The following is a 23,502-nucleotide window of genomic DNA, read 5'->3' on the forward strand; positions in this document are numbered from 1 at the left end:
TTGAGGCGGTTGGACTTGTGTGTATCCAGAGTATGACTCTGGCGTAATGCTCTGCAGATAAGCCATGGAAGTGCGAGAACATGGGCAAGCATAGGACTGATTGCTATCAAGTCAATCCTCTCGCTCCGCAATTGGGACTGCTCAACTTCCGCCTTGTCAGCGGCCTGGCCACGCTGCGCACAGTCAACATGAAGAACTTAGGCATGTTCCCCAATTCAAAGGGCCTGTCTTGCTGTAGGTTGAAGCGCTGAAGGAGGAGCCATCTGAGCAGGAGAACACACTCAACGCCGGTGGCCCAATGTCTTTGTGGAGCGACTCGGAGAAGGACGTGGCCAAACCTGGGGCCGCGTACCGGATCCTGCTGCCGCCTCTAGAACTTTCTGGAAGAGAGACCCCGGTTGGTGTGGACTCCATCCCACTCGAATGGACTCCATCACGCTCGAGTGGACTCCATCCCACTCCATCCCACACAGTGGATGTGGGAGGGTCCTTGACATACGAGGATGCCGAAGATGTGGCCTCCATCAGTGCCCTGTCAGGTAACATCAGGGGCAGTGTTCCCTCTAAGCTGTGCAGCTGCGCGATTACGCACTGCTCGAAAAATCTCTCTGCACAAGAAACGCCATGCTGCACACAAAATAAAATCCAGGATACACTGATTGGTTAATATCTAATGTTAGTTGTAATCTAATCTAATTAAGTGGACCAATGATTTTCTTTCTGTGCCTTTTTATAGTGTAAATCAGTGATTGACAGGTGTCCAGCCAATCATATGATATGGTTCACTTACGCTACATAGCCAATCATAGCATTGACAGTGTCACAGATGGAATGGAGCAGGGCGACCAAATGCAGCTTGGACCAGGATTTATTGAGGGAAAAGGGAGTTGGAAGGGAAGATGAGGGGGAACAGACAGACCGAATCGCAGACAGGTACAGAAACTAACAGAGACGAAGACTGGAGACAAGAATAACGAGAACAGAGACGAGAGACATGAAATAATGAGTGAGAAGCAGACAGGACTTAAATACACGACAGGTAACGAGAGGCAGGTGAGGGTGATCACACTGATCATGATCATGATGGGCATACACAGGAGGGGAGGAGCGAGTAAACAGAGACGCGAACAGAAACCATAACAACATAGAGACCACATAGGACGACCGGGGTCGAGTCGTGAGAGACAGTGCCTGAAAATGTGTCCTGCCCATCCGTGCTGTGCAGGTCAGCTAGCTAAAAACACTGCGGCGGAGTCAAGAGATGCAAATACTAAGTTAGCTAACCCCTAATCATGGCAAAACGAACGAGCCAAAGTAAATAAGAGATGCGGCGGTTCTTTAAAGATGGAATGGTTGTCGGACTGTGTGCAAATAAAAGAACAAACGGTGAAACTGGGTGTGATTTTTTTTGAGCGAGAACGGTCTACAATGCAAAACATGCAGTGAAGCCAAAGCGGTGGGCGAGTTTACGGAGGGAAAAATATGGACTGAATCGAAGTTTGGCTACCTCAAGCGTCACATTCAGCAGAAATGTAATTTGAAAGCTGTTGGAATTGTACAAAGACTCAATATGGGACAGGGGATCGGTACATTATTGTGGGAGAGTGCAAAAGACCGACAGAAAAGGAACGAGCTGTCACAAAACATAATCCGACCCCGAGTCGAAGTTCTCATTGACAATATTTATTTATTTGTTTATTTATTTATTCATTAATTTACTTATTTATTTAATCTGGTGTTCCGCACAGTGGTCCACAGTGTGCACAGGGAGCTTGTGTGTTTGCACAGACACTAGAAAAATTAGAGGGAACATTGATCAGGAGGCAAAAGTATCCAACCACAAATACTTTCTTCCTTTACCAACATCCGTACTTCACAATTTCCTTTTCATTTTCGTATCTGGAGTCGGGTAACACAGGCTGTAGCTTAATCAGAAAATTCCATATAGTGATGGCAGCAGCAGCAACAGCAGATCTACTACTACTACTACCTTCCTCTATAAGCCAGCACAGCCCCATCTGCTCCGCTTTAAAATCAGCCTCCTCACCTCCCCACACATACATGGCGTGACTCACTTTGCTACTTTGGTTGCCTGAAACGTGTTTCAATGTGCCTTCCGCAGTGACGTCCATGAATGGTCCCACCTCACCGCGGAGGACAGCGCTTAGCCGAAAAGTCTGCAGTAGTAGTTTCCACCGGCAAGGCTACGTAAGGAAGCCATAGCGTGTGACAGTATGACTCATTGCGTTGTTTGTTGACATGGGGCCATGCGATCAGGTACAGCTGATGTCCGAGTGCAGCGGAAGCATCCACGATGTCAAAAGAGTTAAGTCGATCTTCGACGGCGAGCAGGAAGCGGAAGCCCTGACCAGCGGCACAGCAGACAACGCACAGGGACAACGGGTGAGAGCATAGCACTCCTTATGCATCTCTCACCTCGCATCGGTTTCCCTTCCCTCAAGCAGGTTCCACCTGCTGACATGGAACTGTCGCGTTCCAATCGCGTAACATTCACAAAGTGCTTTGTATTTGAGCAACGACTCCATATGAAACGCTCTGCTCCCTGGTCTTGACTATTGTCGTTCACCATCTGGTGAGGGAGTTTGGCCCGTGGTTTCTGGAACTATCTTGTTGCATCCACGTAGGCGTGATTGAGTGCTGGGAGGTGTCGCAGGCCCAGGACATCCAACGCAAGAACTCGTGGCAGTGGCTAAGTGCCGACCTGCGTGACGTCACTTCCTGGCTGGACAGAAAGCTACCCGAGCTGGAGGCGCTGCAGAAGATCCCGCCCTCCACCGGCCTCAAATCGTTTGAGGACAACGTCAGGGCGCTCAAGGTACGAGCCTTTATTTCTTCTCTCTGGGAGTTTGGACGCACATCATCAGGTCGAGCGCACTTGTGCAACCGGGAATCACTTGCCTGTAGCTCTTCCTCGCGCTCAAAGAATACTGAGCATGACTCTGAGCATTTGGACGCCGACGTGGTATGGGCAACACTGGTTTGACACTCGCCACTCGGCTAAAGGGCGACCTAACTTTGATCTGTGGCCCAACTTGCTTTGCTGCAGCAGTAAGCGTAGGCGTGCAAGCATTTTGCTTCATTGAATCTCGCTGAACAAGCGTCGCGAAAGGAAAGGCTTCCCCCCGGCCACATTCCTGATACTTGCTTGTATCACTTAGGCTTTGTTGTCCAAAGTGTGAATTGTGGTTTTCAACTTTGACATCTGACATGCATGTGTGCACTTGCTGAGGAGCCGTCTTCTGTCCGACTGGCAGACAAAGACATTCTGGTGCTTTGCACTGTACCCATTTTGTGGATCAGGAGATGCAGAAGGCGTTTGGCGTCCGCAAACGCGCCCTGATCTCACTCAACCTGGCCATTGGTCATCTGAGGGAGCTGAAGGCGGGGCTGGGCTCAGCCAATCGCAGCTGGATGCGAGCCTGCGGCGCGCTAGAACACTGGGAGGCGGGGCTTCGCGCCGCACTCATGCAGTGTCAGGTGCGGCACCGCGGCTCACCTCTTCCTCGTCAAACAGGCGCCACCTCGACACGGATTTCGTTTTTGCTTCTTTTCAGGAGTTCCACTGCTTGCTGCATTCCTTGCTTTTGTGGCTGACTCAAGTGGAGCAAAAACTCGGTGCAGTGAGCCAGCGACAGCCGCCGCTCTCCTACGCCGCCCTGCTGGAGCAGTGCCACACGGTGGAGGTAAGGAGGCGTTGCGCTTATCCGCCGCACGGGTTGCTAACGGCGCTCTTGGGCGCCCCCTAGGCTGTATGGGAGCAATTGTGGGAGCGTCAGGCGGCTGCCTCTTCTCTGCACGACGCGGGCACACAGCTGCTTCTGCGGGCGGGCTCCAGTGACGTGCGGTGAGGTTCATTACGAGGGACGTCACCCCCCCCCCCGGGTAAAATTTGTCCGACACCTAACCGTGTCACAAAAAAGGTTGGGGAACGCTGCTCTAGAGTAGCTTATTCATTTTAATCAAAATCCCATATCAGCAGTCTTCACACATAAAAACACAATAATGCAAATGGAATCAAAAACTTGTTTTCGCTCGTGCGTACCACTCCGTTTGAAAAGACATGCTCCGAAGTCTTGTTGTCCGAATCAAAGGTTTTAACTCCGGAGTTGGTCTTTCTTTACTGATGACCTCTTGCTTCGACCGAAAATCCATAGTTGAAAATCATTTGAGTTTGCATATGTAATCCTCCATTGGAAAATGAAATGTAAAAACAAAACAAAAACGAATGTAAAATGAAATAAATGGATGACTGCTCCTCAGTTGTTCACTTTAAATTTGAAGTGGAGATCACTTATTCTACAGGTGGGCGCATGAAGCATCCCGGGATCAGTAGCGCTCCCTGCCATAAGGCTGGAGAAGTTTTTTTTATTGCCTCCATTGGGTCTCTTTTCAAAGTCGTTTTGTTAATGTAAAGAAACACGATGTTACAGACAGATGACAAAAAACATTAGATATTATATACATCAGCTTAACTACGGAAATTAGTTAATATAGCCACAGCGTGAACTGCTGTCTGTCTCTATGTCGCTGTTTAAGTATTCAAACACTGTGGCTATATTAACTAATCTCCGTAGTTAAGCTGATGGTCTATAGATCAAACAAGCCTTACCAAGGAGGCAAGGCAGGAAGTTGCCTCCTCCGAGCGACTCGTCTTCGGTTTTAACATAACTATAAAAATTCAGCGATTTTGGTTCAAAATGATACAAAACTACTGAAATTAAAAGGAAAATGACTTTATAATAAAACCAATTGAATTTGTTTTTTCCCCTTTTCATGATGGCAGGGGAGGCACGGCCTCCTCTGACCGCATGTCCCTGGCGGACCCCGACAACGAGAACTGCGTAGAGGCCGAGGAGAAAGTTCACACCGTGGGCAACGAGGTGAAACTGGTCCTCAGGCACGTCGGCAAACTCCTCGACCGAGACCTGCGCACCCTTGGACGGCACGAGGTAGGCCACTGGCTTTGGTGGACTACGCAATGCACTTTGTGTGACTCTGTGTGTCTCAGGAGGAAGGGAAGGAGCCAAATGATTATGGACAGGCACCCATGCATACAAGGTACTTTTTTGCACATGCACATTTCAAAAGACTGATGGAAAGCTTGTGTGTACTGCATGTCTGTACTTCATACGCCAAGAAAATAGCAGCTACTACTTTCCTAATTCACCAAGTTGCCATACCAGTTTCTGTTTTTCCTTGCAGGGAGCGAGCCGGGGGGAGCGGTGGGAGCAATGAGAGCAGCGGGGACCTCCCCGTCTGCCGGCCCCTGTTGCAGCGCGTCCTGTTGGTGGTCCTCCCGCTGGCCTTGGCGTTCTTGGTGGCGCCATCTCACGAGTGGCCGTCGCTCTATGGAGGCTCGCGAGCCACCAACTTTGCACTCTCCTTCAACTCCTTGCTGCGCGACAGCAACGGACACCCGCCCACGTGACCGAGCCCGTCCCGTCTGCCTGACTTCTCCCAATGCTTTTATCGTTTCATTCCCTGTTTCAAAGTATCCAAATGCACTCGCGCTTTGTGCGATTCCGTTCCTGTGTCTGTGTGTGTATACATAAGTGTGTCTATAAGTGTGTGTGCGGTTTGAAGGGTTGCATGGAACACACGGATGTAAACAATCCCTCAGCATCGTTGCCACAGAGACAAGAATGACAAGGTGTACAGTTTCCACATGTTGACTTTTATTGGTGGAATCCCGTACGGTAACGTGATGAATAAACATTCCAATGCTGGGTTGTGTGCGCATGTGTGAGAGGGACTCACAAAGAAGACAACGACTTGGCATGTGCCGTTCACAGAAGACAAAAGGACTACTCCTGACTACTTTTTCGGCTAGGAAATTTACTGACAAAAGCGCAGTTAGAATAACATGATGGACTGACAGACAGACGATTCCAGTTTTGTTCAGCTTGAACAAAACAACAGACCGGCAAAATGTTGCCAAATACCAATTTGTGTCCCTTGACGTGAGGATGAATTCTCAAATGTTTGCTCCGATCTGATGAGCTTCTCGCATTCGGCCGAATACTTGGCCACGGATTAGACAGACCGCGCTTCACGAACCCGAAGAATGATGCCAGAATGTTCTGAGCCCAACCATGCCTTTCACTTGCAAAGTGCCAAAGTTAAAGATGGGAAACTGTTGTCCTTTGTTGGAGATGCCTCTAATTCAAGCTGATAGTTTCCATCTTGGAGATTTCCTTTCCAATTCATTCTTGTGCTGCCACAGCAACATGTTCGGGCTGAACCTCGATTTCACGCAGACTTTGGGGTCCAGAATTTGGCGCATTAACCTCAAAAGTGCATGCATTGCTTAGAAAGTCTTGGGAGTGTCATAAAATCAGAGCCGTGCATACGAGTGTATTGAGAAATTGCAGTAGGGAAATAGGTACCAAGATACACTTGTTTGTATTTTGGGAATAACATTGTTCTGGGTGAAAATTAATATGATAGTATTTAAAAAACACATTATATCACCAATTGGGGTAGCGATCATGTAGGGACGTCCTTTCCTATTAGCATAAGCAGTCATAAAGATCAAATAGCCCTTACCGATCGCCGTCTCTGTGGTTGCACAATGGAGTGCTGTTCTGACTTCTCATCAAACACCTTTAAATTAGTCGTGGAAATAAAATAATTAGCACTAAGCTAGTCATTTAACTTCCTATGGTCTCGATCGTCCATTTAGAATACGACGAAAAAAATGAAGCTTCAGTTGTATTTGGCTCCATCGTGACAATTGGGAAGCCGTGTTGCTGAAGGTGGCTCGGATGCACTTTTTTTCGTAGACTGCATTCAACCTCGACTCAGTCTAGTAGTGCGTTCAGAGATGTTTCCATGGCAATGGCATCTGGAACGCCAAAGTCTGAAGTAGAGGCGGGGTCCCCCAGATCCAACATCCACGCCTCCACTGGAACAAAGCTGAACACAACAAACAAAGCCAACACTCAAATGACACAAGAGGGCTGGGAAGTACGTTTTGCTAAATCCATCCATCCATCCATCCATCCATCCATCCATCCATCCATCCATCCATCCATCCATCCATCCATCCATCCATCCATCCATTTTCTATACCAGTGCTCCCGAACCACTCGGCCGCGGACCGGTCCGTGGGTCATTTGGTACCGCACAGAAAAAAAATTAAATAATTTATCGACGATTAATTAATTCAGATCAAACCCCTCCCCAGTCGAGCCCGCAAATCTAGCAAAAATAAGTAAGAATTTATTTTGAAAACTATAAAAAAAATTGACGATTCTCTCCCAATAATATCTGTCGCTGCATCTGTGCCTCTTGACACGGAGACCCGGTCACGTGACATGTTACCCCGCTCGAGCCCGCGAAGCTAGCAAAAATGAATAAGAAAAAGAGATGTTTGGAAATCTTCTTTGGAAAGAGGAAACGGCCCAATGAGGAGACAGAAGAAGAGGCTACAACTTCTAAGAAAAATCAAGGCAGAATATCCCGAGATTGCCAAAAAAGCACAGAAAACCCTGCTTCCCTTTCTAACATCCTATCTATGTGAAATTGTTTATTTACATATTTATATAAAGGCCGGTCCGTGAAAATATCTGACATGTAACCGGTCTGTGGCGCAAAAAAGGTTGGGGACCGCTGTTCTATACCACTTGTCCCCACAGGGGTCACGGGTGTGTTGAAGCCTATCCCAGTAGTCATCGGGCAGTAGGCGGGGGACACCTAGAACTGGTTGCCAGCCTATCGTAGGGCACAGAGACGAACTTACTCGCACTTACACTTACGGGCTGGAGTGCTCAATAAGCCAACCATGCATGTTTTTGGGATATGGGAGGAAACCGGAATGCACGGAGAAAAGCCAGGCCAGTATGGGGAGAACATGCAAACTCCACACAGGGTGGTGGAATTGAACTCGCACCCTCTGAACGTGGACGTACTAACTATTGTGCCACCCGTTTTGCTAAATGAAAAAATAAAAATTGCAGGTATTACGTATATATACTTCATGTACTCTCTTTTGTGAAGGCGAAGGCCTTCACACGTTATTACTGTCCTTTATTAATGTGAAGGGGACGTACTTGGATTTGTCTCACAGCAAAAATGATCAGTTTTCGCAAAATTTACAAATTTTCAGCCAAATTTTCCCCATTTGTTCTTAATGGCACATTCGACATTTCACATTTACATTGTTACCATTTGAAATTCACATCATTCAGCTCATTCTGTCACGGATCGGAATGGAAATAGAGCAAGGCGACCAAGTGCAGCTTGGACCAGGGTTTATTGACGAACAGAAACTAACAGATTTGGCAGACTGACGTAACTGACTAACAAAACCAGCAACAGAAACTGAACAGAGGGAGACGTGAAACAAAAAGACAGAGTGACATTGACAATGACAGCAACAAGACAACAATGATCCGACAGGGGAGTGACACGCAGACAGGACTTAAATACGAGACAGGTAATGAGAGGCAGGTGAGAATTATCCCACTGATCATGGGCACACAGGAGGGGAGGGGCGAGCACACAGACACACGGACAAAACGATGACAATATGGACATGATCGGGGACGAGTCGTGACACATTCAAATCACATTGGGAGGATTGTCACTTTTAAAATTCACACAAAATTCCGCAAAATTTTGTTTTTCTCTTCTAGTTTCTCAATTCAACCCATTCCAACTTTTAACTGTTCATCTTATGCCTATCTATTCCAAAACTTCCTACTTAGTAAAATTTAATAATTTTCAACTTTAAAATTCACACAAAACTTTACAAAAAGAAAGTTTCCTTCTAATTCCAACATTACTTGACCAATTTAACCCATTCCAATTCCAAACATCATTCTCAAGCATTCCCAAGTATTTACTGTATTTTTCGGACTAAAAGTCGCTCCTGAATATAGGTCGCATTAGCTGTAAAATGCACAATAACGTGAAAAAAAAACATATATAAGTTGCTCGGAGAATAAGTCGCATTTTGGGGGAAATTTATTCGACAAAATCCAACACCGAGGACATGAACGAGTAACAACAGGCTAAACGATAGGTATGCTAACGTGACATAAACACAAACGAAGAGCTGAGAACGGGCCTGACATAACATTCAGAGTTATTCAAATAACTATTACATAAATAACACGTTTATAAAACCATCTGTGTCACTCCAATTCATTAAATTAATCAATCGTCCTTTTAACTTTTTTTTTAACTTATGTCAGCAACGCCGGCCGGGTGCGCGCCGCTGATGGAGCTTGCATTTCAAAATATTCCACAGGCCCATATAACGATATATAAATTATATATCAAATAACTATCATATAAGCAATAATATTGTCAAACCATCGGTGTCACTCCAAATCATCAAATCCATCGATCAAATTCCTTGTCCTTTGTCAACAACGCCGCGCGTGTGCCCTGACGTCAGCCTCATCGTTATTCCACAGATCTAGTATATAACTATATTGTAGCGTTAACAAAGTACAAGGAAAGACGTGGGTTTGGTAAACGGCTCTTTATTTCAAAGTCAAAGTCAAAGTCAAAGTCAGCTTTATTGTCAATTTCTCCACATGCCAAAGACACACAAAGAAACCGAAATTTCGTTCCCCCCTATCCCACGGTGACAAGACATGGCTCACAACAGACAAACAGTAAACAAGTATAACAAAAGCGTGCTGAATAAATAATGAATAAATAACACAACAATAAATAAATAAAAACGCGTACAGCAGACATTCCCGAAAATAGCGCAACAGTGCCGCACGCTACGCAGAAGGGGGTAGCGAGTTCAGGGCCCTAACAGCCTGGAGAAAGAAGCTGTTGGCGAGTCTGGTGGTGCGGGAGCGCAGGCTCCTGTACCTCTTCCCAGAGGGCAGAAGGTCAAACAAGGAGTGAGCCGGGTGACTCACATCTCTGGCAATCGAGGTTGCCTTGCGGGCGAGATGGTGGCACATTCATTATTTCTCATTTTCTTTCCCAAGGAGGAGGTGAATTACCTCCTTTCACTTTACACATATTCCAGATATTCATGTCATTAGGGGTTCCATTTTTTTCTATGCACAAATTTACCGTTTTCACAAAATTCACTAATTTTGAGCCAGAATTTCACCTTTCAACATTTCTCTTCTTCCATAGTCTTTCATAGTTCATCCAATTCACCTCATTCCAATGTTCATATATTCCACACATTCATGCCATTAGGTTTTCCATCTCCTTCATTCCAGAATTGTATGGTTTACGCCAGGGGTGGGCAATTAATTTTTACAAGGGGCCACATGAAAAACCTGAGTTGTGTCAGAGGGCCACACCTACGATAACTTAAACCTGCTCAATTTTCTTCCATTGTAAAATGCACTAAATTATTTATTTTAAATAGTTGGTACTGGTAATTAGAAGAATACAATTATTCTGTTTATGTTTATATTAAGCTATGTGAAATTGTGGTGCAAAGGTCAAATAAAAAAACAATTATTAATCAGTACAATTTATTCTTAACTTCTTTAACTTTTCCTCAAATGACAAATCCGGTGCATCTCTGGGTGTGAAGTCTGATAAAAAGTCCTTGTTGGGCTTGCAGTTTTGCTAGCAATGCATCAGCCTCTGAAGCACCCTGATTAGCAGACAGATGTAATTTTTCTCATGCTTGGTCGTGTAGTGGCGACTCAAATTATATTCTTTAAACACAGCGACCTGTGTACCACAAATCAGGCACATGGCTTTACCTTTCATTTCTGTAAAGAAATACTTGGCAGTCCATGTCTTGTTGAAAACACGGTGCTCCTTGTTGGAAATAATATACTTTTTATCATTGGATTCTATGTAACTACTTTTGTGTGCAAGATTCTCCGCAGTATGTGACCATCTGGCCTCGTGAGAATGACTTGGGGGCATATGGCAGTCATTAGCCGCGCTATACAATAAGCCCCACAGTTAGCTAGACATGTGCAGATCATGTGATTGTCATGGGACGGCTGAAGCGGACAAAGGTCTTATTTAAGTTGAAGTCATGAGTACGGCACAGCAATGTATTCCCAGAGGCACTAAAGACTACGTCTTTGTTGAGCTAATGGTCATGAGACGTCCATACTGCCCCGTCCATAAGAGTACCCCCTGTGTTCTGTGGTAATGGGATATAACTATGGAATGTTCTTCCTGTCTGGAAACCTATTTGACCATGTACACTTGCCCCTTTGTTTCTCTCTCAATAAAGGCACGGCTAAACTCAGAGCAGAGTGCGAATCTCAGCCACACTTGCTGCGTGTGTCTGGGGTGCGCCCTTCTGCGCAGGAGAAAACGCTAAGCCAAGAAAGACCTACCGTCTCCGAGATTGATTTCAGATAAATATTGTCAACCCAACACTCCTTGTCAACTTTTCATTTCTGAGGGTCAGCACACGTTTCTCGGGCAGCATTACTTCGCACTGTTCACCTTCACGCACAGCTCACATACACGTACGCTACACGGAAGTGCGACGCCTTTCAAATTAAAAGCGAAACAGTTGTATTGTACGCATGACACTAATTTTTTTATTATTTTTTAAAATTACGATTGGCCTCATGCGGGCCGGACAGGGACGCACAAAGGGCCAGATGTGGCCCGCGGGCCTTAATTTGCCCAGGTTTGGTTTACGCAAAGTTCGCAAATTTCCAGCCAAACTTTCCTCATTCATTCTCTATAACATTTGCTCTAACTTTTACAATTTCTGTCTCATTCAACTGGTTTCAATTTTAGAATCCCAAAGTGAGTATTATTAACCTATAGTCTTTGTTTTGTTCCAAAGATAAAATTTTTTGGGTGCATTTTTTTCCCAAAGTTTCACTTTTTCCCCCATTCATTCTCTATGGGCCATTTAACATCTGCTCTAATTTCCACAATAGTTGTCCAATTCAACCCGTTTCAACTTTTACGTTACAAAGTATGGGTTTTGAACCTGTAGTTATCATTTCGTTCCGAATTTCAAATTTTTTTTGCGTACATTTTTTCCAGATTCATTCTCTATGGGCCATTCAACATCTGCTCTAACTTTTAAAAATAATGTCTGATTCAACAGGTTTCAACTTAAGGATTCAAAAGTATGAGTTACTAAACTTCTTATGATTAAATCATTTAACATTTTCACTTTTTAAAATTTCTCCAAAATCCCATTTTCCCCTTCTAATTTCTACATTTTTTTAACCGATTCAACTGATTCTTATTCCCACCTACACTGCTCAAAAAAACTAAAGGAACAATTTTTTATCAAGGTATGGCATGAATTCAATTAGACTTTTCTGATAAAGTTTTGGTCAGGTATGTGGCAGAGGGGGTTGTTAAAAAGTTTCAGCTGCATTGGTGTTGATTAAACTAACAACAGGTGCATTAGAGGGGCAACAACGAGATGGCCCCCAAAACAAGACTGGTTTTGCAGGTGGAGGCCATTTCAAGTTCCTCCCTCTTGATCTTTTTTAACTGTTTTTCCACAAGTGTTGGCTTTAGCTAGAGTCATTATCACGACCGGGACCATCTTAACCCTTCTGAAGTTGCGCAGATTATCCAACTCCACCAGGATGGCACATCCATGTGTGCTGTTGCAAGAATATTGGATATGTCTCCCAGTACAATCTCCAGAGCATGGAGGAGATTCCAGGAGATAGGCAGTTACTCTAGGAGAGCTGGACAGGGCCGTAGACGGTCCTCATTCCATCAGCAGGACCGATATCTGCTGCTTTGTGCAAGGAGAAACAGGTTGAGCACTGCCCGAGCCCTGCAGAATGACCTCCAGCAGGCTACTGGTGTGAATGTCTCTGCCCAAACAGTCAGAAACAGACTTCACGAGGGTGGCCTCAGGGCACGACGTCCTGTAGTGTACCCTGTGCTCAATTGGCATTTGCCATAGAACACCAGAATTGGCAAGTCCGCCACTGGCACCCTGTGCTTTTCACTGATGAGAGCAGGTTTACCCTGAGCACCCGTGATAGACGTGAAAGGGTCTGGAGAAGCCAAGGAGAGCGCTATGCTGCTGCAACATCATTCAGCATGACCGGTTTGGTGGTGGGTCAGTGATGGTCTTGGGAGGCATTTACATGGAGGGACGAACAGACCTCTACAGGCTAGAGAACGGCAGTCTGACTGCCATTAGGTATCAGGGTGAAATCCTTGCACCCATGGTCAGACCCTACGCTGGTGCAGTAGGTCCTGGGTTCCTCCTGATCCACAACAATGCCTGACCTATTGTGGCAAGAGTATGCAGACAGTATCTGGAGGATGAAGGAATTGACACAATTGAATGACCCTCGCGATCTCCTGATCTAAACCCGATAGAACACCTCTGGGACATAATGTTTCGGTCCATCATACGCCGCCAGGTTGCTGCTCAGACTTTACAGGAGCTCACTGATGCCCTTAGGAGGACATCTCACAAGACACCATCCGTCGTCTCATTAGGCGCATGCTGCGACGTTGTCAAGCTCGTGGGGGCCACACAAGATATTGAAAAGAATTTTGAGTTACAGAAATTGAATTAGGCAAAATGGACAAGCCTGCCATATCATTTTTTCACTTTGATTTTTGGGGTGTGTATATACTGAGCCCTCTGTAGGCTGAAAACCTTTATTTCCATCAAAAGATGTGGCATCCTTTTGTTCCTGAGACATTAAATTGTTCATATCAGTATAGGTATCCCCCACCAAAAACTTTCACCATTGAAATCTAATGTGTTTTTAAGTGTTCCTTTAATTCTTTTGAGCAGTGTATTTCAAAACTTCCTACTGACCAAAAATGTTAGAGATTTGCTCACTCCAACTTATTTCGCAAGAACCACACGAGAGACAAGCAAGTTCTTTTAGACACCTGCAGATGGAGAGTTCACACGTTGATGGAGTGAAGTCTGAAGCTCTCCCAACTGCAAGGACATATTTATTAAGAGAAAGAGTGGGGGCAAGAGTAGACTGAATAGGAAGCCCTTGTGCTCTTGTCAAAACATATCAGGGGGTGTTTTACGACCTTGTATAGAATGGGATTCATTACCGGTTGCATTCCAACATAATCATACGATAAGGATACTCTGTAAAACCCTAACAAAAAATTCCAAATTTCAACTTTAAAATTCATGCCAAATTTGACAAAATTGCCATTTTCCCTTCTAATGTCTACATTTTCTGACCGATTCAACCCGTTCCAACTTTAAACATCATTCTGTAGCATTCCCCAAGTTTTTGTTCAGCCTCTTCGCCTTCACATGCAATTTCTACAGAAACTGCGAATTCTAGTTTGAATTATATTCGGCTTTCACAGAAAAGGGTATCCAAGTTAATAGGTATCCAAGTCAATAGAAGTGTACATGGAAGACTTAGCCTTTAGTGCAGTCTTGTGTGGGAAGAAATTAACTCCAATAGGAAACGAGACCACACCTTTTGGAGAGTTGGCGGAGAGAAGGTGTTGCAGGTGACAAGCACCGAGTGCCATCATTCAACCCAAGAGATTATTTAGAACACATCAAAAAGCCGAGTGTACAGGTCAGTGAACACAGGGGGCCAGCAGGAGCCAAGTTGGTGGGAGTGCGCCGAGGTTTTGATCACTTTTGCACTTTTCGTGGTGAGTTAGCCTCTTGCGCAAATTGGGGATGCTAACTGCTAGCATTAGCAATGATTGTTGCTAACTCATTGCATTGCAATAGCGTTCGCAATTCTGCGCGTTGACACTGTCTTACTATGAAGACTAAAGAAGAGATGGGAACTGAACTTCTGTGAACAGGGAACCAGTGAAGGCGTTTGCCAGGTGACTCGATGAGTTAACTGTTCTAATTACAAATTACTGTTCTAATAACTTGACTTGACTTGACTAATTAACTACAAGCCAAGTGGCTAATGAACAGTAGTTGAGGCAGATGCATGCGTGTGCAATGCCAGCGTGATGTGCAATGCTGTCCATCATTTGACTTTGTCAAATTCTCAATTGTTTTGTGTGCATTTGAAATGCACTGGGGCGGAATGGGGATTTTAATTTTTCAACATACGATGTGAAATTTGATCAAATATTCAACATCAAATATTCAACATCTGAAGACTCAGACAGACTCAACATCCATAGTAATTCCCAACATACGATGTCATCATGGTTAGCCCACAAGAGCGGCATGTCGGGATGACATCAGTTAGCGTCCCAAGAAGGCTAACGCAAATGTTGGTAGTGAAGGAAGAAGGTGGTGATTTCCTCAAAATTAAAACAAGAAATCATGAAAAAACATCAGCGCAGAGTGCGTGTGAGTGATCTTGCGAAACAATATCGCCGTAAAGACGTTTCATCAATTTTGACGATAATCAAGCAGAACCCTAACCCTCAAAGTGGTCAATCACGGGGATCTCATCATCTCTATAAGTTGTAGTTGGATAAAAAAAATAAAATAAAATGAAATAATAAATAAATAAATAAATAAATAAGATAATTTAGTTTGAAGTTCACATACTGTAACTTACAGTAAGTTACAGAACATCTGTATCGCCAACAGCTTCTTTCTCCAGACTGTTAGGGCCCTGAACTCGCTACCCCCTTCTGCGTAGCGTGCAGCACTGTTGCGCTATTTTCGGGAATGTCTGCTGTACGCGCACTTGCTCCTTTTTATTTATTTATTTATTTATTTTTATTTTTATTTTTTATTTTTTATTTTTTGCTCCTCTTATTTATTTATTTATTTATTGTGTTATTTATTCATTATTTATTCAGCACGCTTTTGTTATACTTGTTTACTTGTTTGTCTGTTGTGAGCCATGTCTTGTCACCGTGGGATAGGGGGGAACGAAATTTCGGTTTCTTTGTGTGTCTTTGGCATGTGGAGAAATTGACAATAAAGCTGACTTTGACTTTGACTTTGATCTCTATGTGTCTAAGCTACAGTGACAATAAAACCCCTTTTATTGCTTATTTCGTTGTCGTCTTTTTACATCTCTCTGATGTAATGCATGTATTTTATTGCTATGTGTAATTGTCTGCAGTATTTATTATGGAGTTATCATTGTTTTTTGCTATGGAACGAATTAAATGAATTACAGTGTATTCTAATGGGAATATTTGATCCAACATATGACTTTTTCAACATACGAAGTAGGTCATGGAACAAATTAAATTCGTATGTAGAGGTTTGACTGTATTCTGTTTACTTTTATTATTTTGGGGGGCCCCTGCATAGGCATGGATTGTAAAGATTTTGTGTGTGTGTGTGTGCTGATTTATTGGTCCAAAGTACCAAATCCTCCTAGAGACCAACCCAAGGAAGTCACCCTCACATCTATTTTTGTACTCATTTTTAGATTTAGATCAAACTTTATTCATCCCAAAGGGAAATTCTCAGTCCCACACCCCAGAGAGGGTACATAAATTTTTGAAATGATGACGTCATTGTGAACACGCAACAGATGGCACAAGCCACCCAAGTGGCAGCTGGTAGGTCTCAGAATTTCAGAATTCGGGTAGTCCACAGGGACTCAATGTATTTTTGTGTGTGAGTTGGCTGCAGTCAGAAAATATTTTGCCAATGCAAAGCTGATCACTTTTTCTACAACTTTTCCAACCCTGAGAAATGAGGAGTTCAATGAAACATTTCTGGGCAATTTTCACAGCCTTATATGACATGAAAAAAAAAAAAACCCTAGCAAGTTTGATGAACGTCATTTGCTTTTTCAAGGAATCATAATAGATCGTAATTGGATATGTGATTTCTACAGACGTTTGCTGTCAAGCCAGCCCTCGTTTGAAAGTAGCAAAGGAGCTGCGGCGCCTCACCCGTCCACCTGCGGCACGGCGCCAAAAGCCGTCTCAGGTCTGGCCAGGGGCGTGTGGCTTTGTAGGGGGCGGTGGTAAGAATGGCAAGCCAACGTCTCAGGTGGCGGCACATCAGCCGTCTGCGCCCTGGACACATCGGTGTCCAACATCTCCAGCAGGAGGTCGTACACCAGCACCACCTTCTTCCGCTTCATGTTGCACAGATGGTCCATGCCCTTGTTGCTAAGGAGACCACACAACAACCGGCAGCATTGAGAACACGTATTGGCGCAGTCTCGTTTGAATTGTCCGCATTGGCTTTTTCTCGTGTTTAGCATTCTCACTCGACCGTTACGCACACATCAGTGCACAACTTGACAGCATATGTGCTCTCTCTCGGTCGTCCTCAGACGAGCTTCCATAGTGGAAGCTATACATTGCGCATTAATAATGACTGTGGGGCGCAGCTCCTCACAGCATCCCCAATCCAACCCTTAATGCTGAGTGTCAAGCAGGGTGGCATCGGGTTCCATTTATAGTCTTTTTGGTATGACTCGGCCAGGGATTGAACCCACGACCTCCCAGTCTCAGGGTGGACACTCATACCACAAGGCCACTGAGCTGTACACCTGTAGAGAAAGATACCAAACTGAACTCAAAGAAATACAACACACGATGACAAGTGAAGCCTAGCCTTTAGCCTGCTAGCTTCATGTTAACACTAGAGGGGAAAAGACGAGCTAATGAATAGTGTAAAAACGGTGAAAACCTCATAAGCACGGCAGGGCGTGGCGTGGCGCAACGACAGACCTGACGTGTCGAATATGCGAGAGGAGCATGGTGAGGTGTCCCAGTCTTAGCGTCTGCTGCTGGGTGCTGAGGCCGGTCTTGGAAATGGACCAAACCAGAGCGTCAATCACGCGGTGCAACAGCTGCAAAAGTCTCTTCCTGCTGGCCAATTGTTCAGACGTCAGTGGGGAACTCGTGCAAATGTCTGCAAGCAAAGCAAAGTAGTCCCCTCACACCAGCGAGTCTGGCGCTAACCATACGACAACACCTTTGCCTGCGTTGAAAACCATCCGGTGCTAACCAAACGACAACACCTTTGCCTGCGTTGAAAACCATTTACTCAAAACTCTGAACCTTGCTGTGCCGCTTAAGCCGTGTGTCCCCAGAGAATATCTAGTCGAGTAGGTGATGCTAGAGCTCTCATTGTTAGAATGGGTGCAGTGAGCACTATATGTTCTTCAAGTTATTCGGCAAAATTTTTGTTGTCTCCTCTATTGTTATGAAGCATACAATGTTATGCTAAGGCACTCTTGACAAGTGACTCTATAGTTGCAGAGGAGAGTTGGGGGGCCGCAAAATATCTTCTTTTCTTGGGGGGACTCATGAGAAAACAATTGAGAAGCACCGGCTTAGGCTTAAACTTCACAGCGTTCACAGCATTCACAGCGAAACAATAGTGCCAGTGCAAAACAGTTTGAGCAGAAGTCTTTCCCACTGTCCTCAAGTGACTCTCTGCCACACTTTCCACTTGCTATGCATTATTGTAAACGCGCAGTGTTCAATTATGGCTACACCAAACAACGACGTTGCATACGCAAACATGAGATCAATTGCCATTTTCAAGAAACCTCTTAATGAACGAAGAAGGAATTAGCATCTTAATAAAGGTTGTCCAATCCAGATCCAAAAAGTCGGAACCCTGCTAAATCCACCTTTAGCCACAGGAACTTGTGAGCGGGCAAGCTGGTGAACGAGCTGGCTCCCGGGAGTTTGGACGATCTGAAGCGTCCGCGCTTAAAGCCAAACTGTGGCAGGGTTCCCGCTTTCTGGATGTGGATTCATGAGAATATTTGTACACTTTGTTTTTTTTCACTTGATTTGGTTTGCTGTGCTGCACCATTCAACAAATTGCATAAAACTGCTTTTTGCATCATTTGGAAAATTTTTGGAGCGTGGCCTCAAAAAAAAAAAAAAAAAAGAAATTGGGGGTGGGGGGGGTGGGGGGGGGCGTGCGTGCGTGCATGCGTTCTGACTTGAATTGAGGAGGATCATGGCCTTGAGGCAGACGTATTCTTCCCGTTGCAGCTTGAGCTCTCGGAATCTGGCTGTGGCCGCGAGCAGCATGTCAAAGATCTCCACAATGCCCTCCACGCACTCGCCTTCCTCTCTGCGTGTGAGCACACACATGTACAAAAGTCAGCATACATAGATGTATGGTGCCTCTGGGCGGCCAAATTCATTTTGGGACTCAAAGCGCTGACAACAGTCTTTCTCCGTCGAAACGAGCACAGGCGCCACCTCTGACTCTTTAGTCCGTGCAGGGTGGGCTATTTTACTTTCAAAGCGCCTTCGATAAACGCCCGGTGAATAAAGATGACAATTCTGCCGGCGTCTGACCGGAGCCGAGCGGGGCTTTGTTCGAGTTGATGCTTTTGCCATTTGCTGCCTTGATTTTATGCTTGAGAAAGGCGCCGGGCTCCGTCTCCTTCCAGCTCTGCTCCGTCAGAAGCTTTTTGTTTTTGTATTTGCTGACACCAAGCCGCATTTTTGTGCTCCTTACAAAGCTGGAAACCAACGTTTGGCTTTAGGCGGCTCAAGAGCGTCGGCGACCAAAATCTGCGACACGGCTGCTGGCAATATGCAGCTTCAAGAGCACACTCGGTGTGAACAAGTTTTTCAAAAGTCATGATCTTGCACTCCACGTTTTTTCAAAATCGGAGTGAGCTACTTTGGATCTGACCTATTGAGTTTAAAGTCGGGCGAAAAGATGAGCTTCCCGGAATGGTCAACCGATCGCCATATCAGGCCCAACATGAGGATTTCCAACCAGCAGCACTTGAGCAGTTGGATTTGGTCGGACAGACTCAGCTCCATGAAGCCTATGCACAGGCACAAACAGAGATCAATTCTGAAATGAGCTAAAAGATCCATTAACATAACCCAGAGAGGAAGACCATGTCGACACAGAGCGGATACCGCCTGGGGTTGTGCCAACCAAGGGGACGTAGCCTCTAATGGGGGACTGTTAGGTTACGGATTTTAGTTATTGATCTGACTCCAAATTGCGATCAACACTTAACACATAAATTGCTATGTCCTAATCTACACGCTGGCGCACCTAACAATTTTGCGAGTTCGTTCTGTCAAAAAGAAGACCAGTAGATCAATCAGACTAAATTTACCAATTGTTTATTCCTGACAAAGCGCACTAATACAGGCCTGGGTCCCGGGTCCCTCACACTAAAACTCGTGCGTTTTTGTGACCACCAAAAGACGACACATTCTTCCGGGTTGCCCAATTTTGAAGAAACACAATATGAATATTAAAGCATGCAAAATATTGTGAGATGATTGGTCGATGGCCATCTCCTCCCCGTCCAGGTGTTGCTGAGGTCAGGCGGTTGGGTTTTCCCCGCGAAGCCCGGCCACATAGACGTGCTGTTGTTCTCGTTTCTCACCGACCTTGAGGTGTTCTCGTCCGGTACTCCCTATCTGGGCCTATTCCACAACACTTTGAAGAAAACAAGTTCATGCAGTTTGCCTGCACATTCTTCGCCACCCACCAATCCACACGAGCACTCCAATACTAGATATTAATATGATTATAAGTTTAACACAACCTTAAAAAATATGTTTGCAAACTCCCGAAAGCACATTTCCCTTTAGGGACTCACGATGCATTCCAGGAAAACAGACTTTTCTGACCAGGAGGATGGACTGGAAAAAACACTGCCTGACTTCCCCATCTGGCTTCATTTTGACAATGGTGTGGATGGCAAAAGTTGATTAAGAAACAGATTGTAGTCATGTGACGAGGTGTTTGAGCCACTGAGTCAAGGGGACTCGTACTGGCCCGGAAGGTCGCGAGTGGGAGAATCCGGGCAGGATGGATCTGACTCGCCGTCTTTCCTGGAATGCAGCAAACATGAACCTGAACCGCAGCGGCGGGCGGCGCGGTCTCACCCGGTATCTTCTTGGCCCAGCTGATCATTTGGACGAGCTCCTTGTCGGCCAGGTTGGTGAGCGGCATCATCATGCTGGCCTCTGTGAACGGCTTATTCAGCTCCTCCATCAGGTAGATGGTGGGGGGCTCATCAGAGGCCAAGGAATTCCTAAAGTCTGTCTTCTTAAGTTGGACTCTGCAACAAGTCAACTCATGGGAGAGCAGAAGACGCGCGCCGCCCCCCACCTCCCCCATTTAGACGGTATCTCACTGGTTTGCAAGTGAGCGCGCACATAGCCAATGTTGGTTTTTCTTCAGGGCTTGCTCAACGTCGGACAACAATTTGAATGTTGTAAAACATTTTGTCTTGAACATGTTCAAATCTTTGGCAAGAAAGAATGTTTGCGACAGTTACAACTGTTTGGGAATGTCTGACCAACATCTTTGCAACCCTTTAGAGCGAGCCTGACACAAAAAACATTGGTGACGCTGCGCATACGCTGGCTAGCCTTTGCAGTCTGGTGCGATAGGAGCTTTCGGGCAGGTCTGTCTCGCCGTCACCTTGAATGCTTCCCTTGAAGAAAGCCTTGCAGCCCTCGCAGGTCGAAAACCCCGTAATGGTACCCCGGCGCAAAGTCATGGCATACGGCGCAGAAGTGTGTGTCCGACTTGACTCTGCATGTGCCAACCTCGGGTTGCCTGGCCATCTTTTTGGGACATGCCAGGATGGTGCTGCAAAAGAGGACAGCTCAACATAAGCGCGTCCGGCCAGCCGTCGATCATCCCACATGTTCGTGCAACTTTGCAGCGCCGCCAAGATGACGGCTGCCGTGTGCATTTGACAGAATCATCCACTCGCCGGTCAGCGTCTAACTTTCCAAATTCATTTTATTCTTGGCTTCACAAAGCAAAGCAAAGCAAAGCAAAGCAAAGCAAAAGAAAAAACATCCGCTCCTCTTCAACTCTCAGATAGTGGGTTCTTTAGCAAGACTTTAATCCACTTTGATCTGTAAGTTGCATGTGTAAAAAAGACAGACTGGCATTGCTGTTAAAATTGCAACAGTTTTTGTAAAGAAATGCCAGATTGCTCAAATGTTTTGCAACAAATTAATCAGTAAAGGTGCCTAGTTTCCAAGTCGTATACTAAAATGTTGGGACAGGGTGTAAAAGACCTCAAAGGTCCTGGGCCAGCCCCCTCGAGCCCTAACTGGCAACCCCTAAATGGCGTCAGTTGTTTGCACTCACCTGTTGCTGACGAAGCCTTTGGAGTCCATCCAGTGAGGGCCGGCATGCTTGTAGGCAAGAACCGAGGAACGATGCAGGGCGTGCGGTGGCTCGGACCAAAAGGGCGATGGCGTGTCGCCGGCAGCCGCTCTCCCATAACTCTGTATGGCCAGGGGGTTGCGGTTGCTGTCAACGTAGGGCGAGCTGCTGCACGGCTCTAGCCCGCCATCGGCCGGTGAGCGCCGAAGCTCAGAGGCCTTGCTGGAGTCCACTTCTTGGAACCGCAACAGCGCTGGGGGCTCACAAACCGGCCCGGGAGATGGCGCCATGTGCAGACAGTCCGCCATTGGACACCAGCGATGGACGGGATGAGGAAGCTGAAGAAGGCCTACTGCATCCTCCACTGAAGACGATGACTGCCACAAAACAAAGAGAAAGCATCACACCACACGCTATTTGCATTGCTTCAATGTCTTCTTTCTCTCTTCTGTTCTCTTGAACAGTCTAGAACAGTGGTTCCCAAAGTGCGCGGTACCGCCCCCCTGGGGGCGGTGGAAAGATCTGGGGGGGGCGGTGAGGACGAAGGGGGCGGTAGGGGGGCGGTGCGGACGAAGGGGGCGGTAGGGGGTGGCAGTCCGAAGTTAGAAGTTGAAGGGGGCGGTAGGGGGGCAGCAGTCCCGAAGTCCCAGTTGCTCCTGATGGCGTATAATCAGTCGGTGGATGAAGAAGCGGTGTCAAGCCCTTGCAACTGCCCATTCTCCATTCAGTCCAATGACAAGAGACGCTTTGATTGGCCATTACTTAAATCGACTGTGATCACCCGGACAGGCGCAGACCTCCCTCTCGCAGCTTCGCCAGCCTGCGCTTGTCTGCGAATTGACCAACATTTGCTTTGTGCGGAGAACCGCCGCCGAGGATATACGCTAGTGACAAAGATCCAGCCCGTAAAGTCAGCTACCGGGTACTAACTCTCAACAGATAATAGGTGAGTATTGTTAGAGTTGTGCTCACTCCAACTTATTTTGCAAGAACCACACGGGAGACAAGTAAGTCCTTTTAGACACCTGCAGGTGGAGAGTCCATTCGTCGCTGTGCGTACAGCGATGATCGAATGAAGTCCGACTCTCCGTCCCGCAAGAGCATATTTATTAAGAAAAACAAAGTGGGGGTAAGAGTGCACTGAATAGAGAAAGCCCTTGACCTCTAGTCAAAACATAGCAAGGGGTGTTTTACAACTTTGTGTGGGATGGGACAAGCTAGGTTATTTATTACAGGTTGCATTCCAACATAAATCATACGATAAAGATGATCTGGAAAACCCTGACATCTCCCTCCTGTTTTAACATATGATTATGCCACCCTAAACAACAAAGGCAAGCAAGAAAATATCACGAAGAAAGAAGAATAGTAAAAATAAAAAACAACAAACAATGATAGCAACAATTTCCAGTGAAGATGAGGTTTTCCCTCAATACCCCAGATCAAACTTATTGTGTAAGCGAAAAACCTGCTGGCCAGATATTATTTAGCAGGAAAAGTCTCACATGGTCCCTCTGCCTTAGGCGACCAGAATGCTACCAATAAAAAAAGAAAAA

At 45.7% G+C, this 23,502-nt stretch overlaps 2 protein-coding genes across 2 annotated transcripts in view; one reads left to right on the top strand and one right to left on the bottom strand.

Moving 5' to 3' along the window:
- Window positions 1–5,747, top strand: part of syne2b (spectrin repeat containing, nuclear envelope 2b) — a 75,504-nt gene extending 69,757 nt beyond the window's left edge. Inside the window, exons 80-90 of the mRNA XM_088401460.1 lie at window positions 239–539; window positions 2,123–2,208; window positions 2,278–2,403; window positions 2,466–2,493; window positions 2,646–2,836; window positions 3,322–3,498; window positions 3,576–3,704; window positions 3,768–3,865; window positions 4,805–4,970; window positions 5,030–5,079; window positions 5,224–5,747. Coding sequence (XP_088257586.1) covers window positions 239–539; window positions 2,123–2,208; window positions 2,278–2,403; window positions 2,466–2,493; window positions 2,646–2,836; window positions 3,322–3,498; window positions 3,576–3,704; window positions 3,768–3,865; window positions 4,805–4,970; window positions 5,030–5,079; window positions 5,224–5,449 — 1,578 coding nt within the window. The 3' untranslated portion in view covers window positions 5,450–5,747. The remainder of the gene's footprint in view (window positions 1–238; window positions 540–2,122; window positions 2,209–2,277; window positions 2,404–2,465; window positions 2,494–2,645; window positions 2,837–3,321; window positions 3,499–3,575; window positions 3,705–3,767; window positions 3,866–4,804; window positions 4,971–5,029; window positions 5,080–5,223) is intronic.
- A 1,074-nt stretch (window positions 5,748–6,821) lies between these two features.
- LOC148385739 (estrogen receptor beta-like) lies at window positions 6,822–22,397 on the bottom strand. Its single transcript, XM_088401461.1, has 8 exons — window positions 21,929–22,397; window positions 21,245–21,415; window positions 20,704–20,879; window positions 19,481–19,619; window positions 18,774–18,907; window positions 17,542–17,725; window positions 16,753–16,974; window positions 6,822–6,936 (listed from the first exon to the last, which is right to left on the bottom strand). Exons 1-8 carry the CDS (start codon window positions 22,252–22,254, stop codon window positions 6,822–6,824), a joined length of 1,467 nt encoding a protein of 488 aa, XP_088257587.1. The 5' UTR covers window positions 22,255–22,397.
- Window positions 22,398–23,502: the final 1,105 nt, after the last annotated feature.

The sequence above is a fragment of the Syngnathus floridae genome, chromosome 16 (genome assembly GCF_059516105.1).
Source record: "Syngnathus floridae isolate MCC-2025c chromosome 16, RoL_Sflo_1.0, whole genome shotgun sequence".
Classification (NCBI taxonomy): Eukaryota; Metazoa; Chordata; class Actinopteri; order Syngnathiformes; family Syngnathidae; genus Syngnathus; species Syngnathus floridae.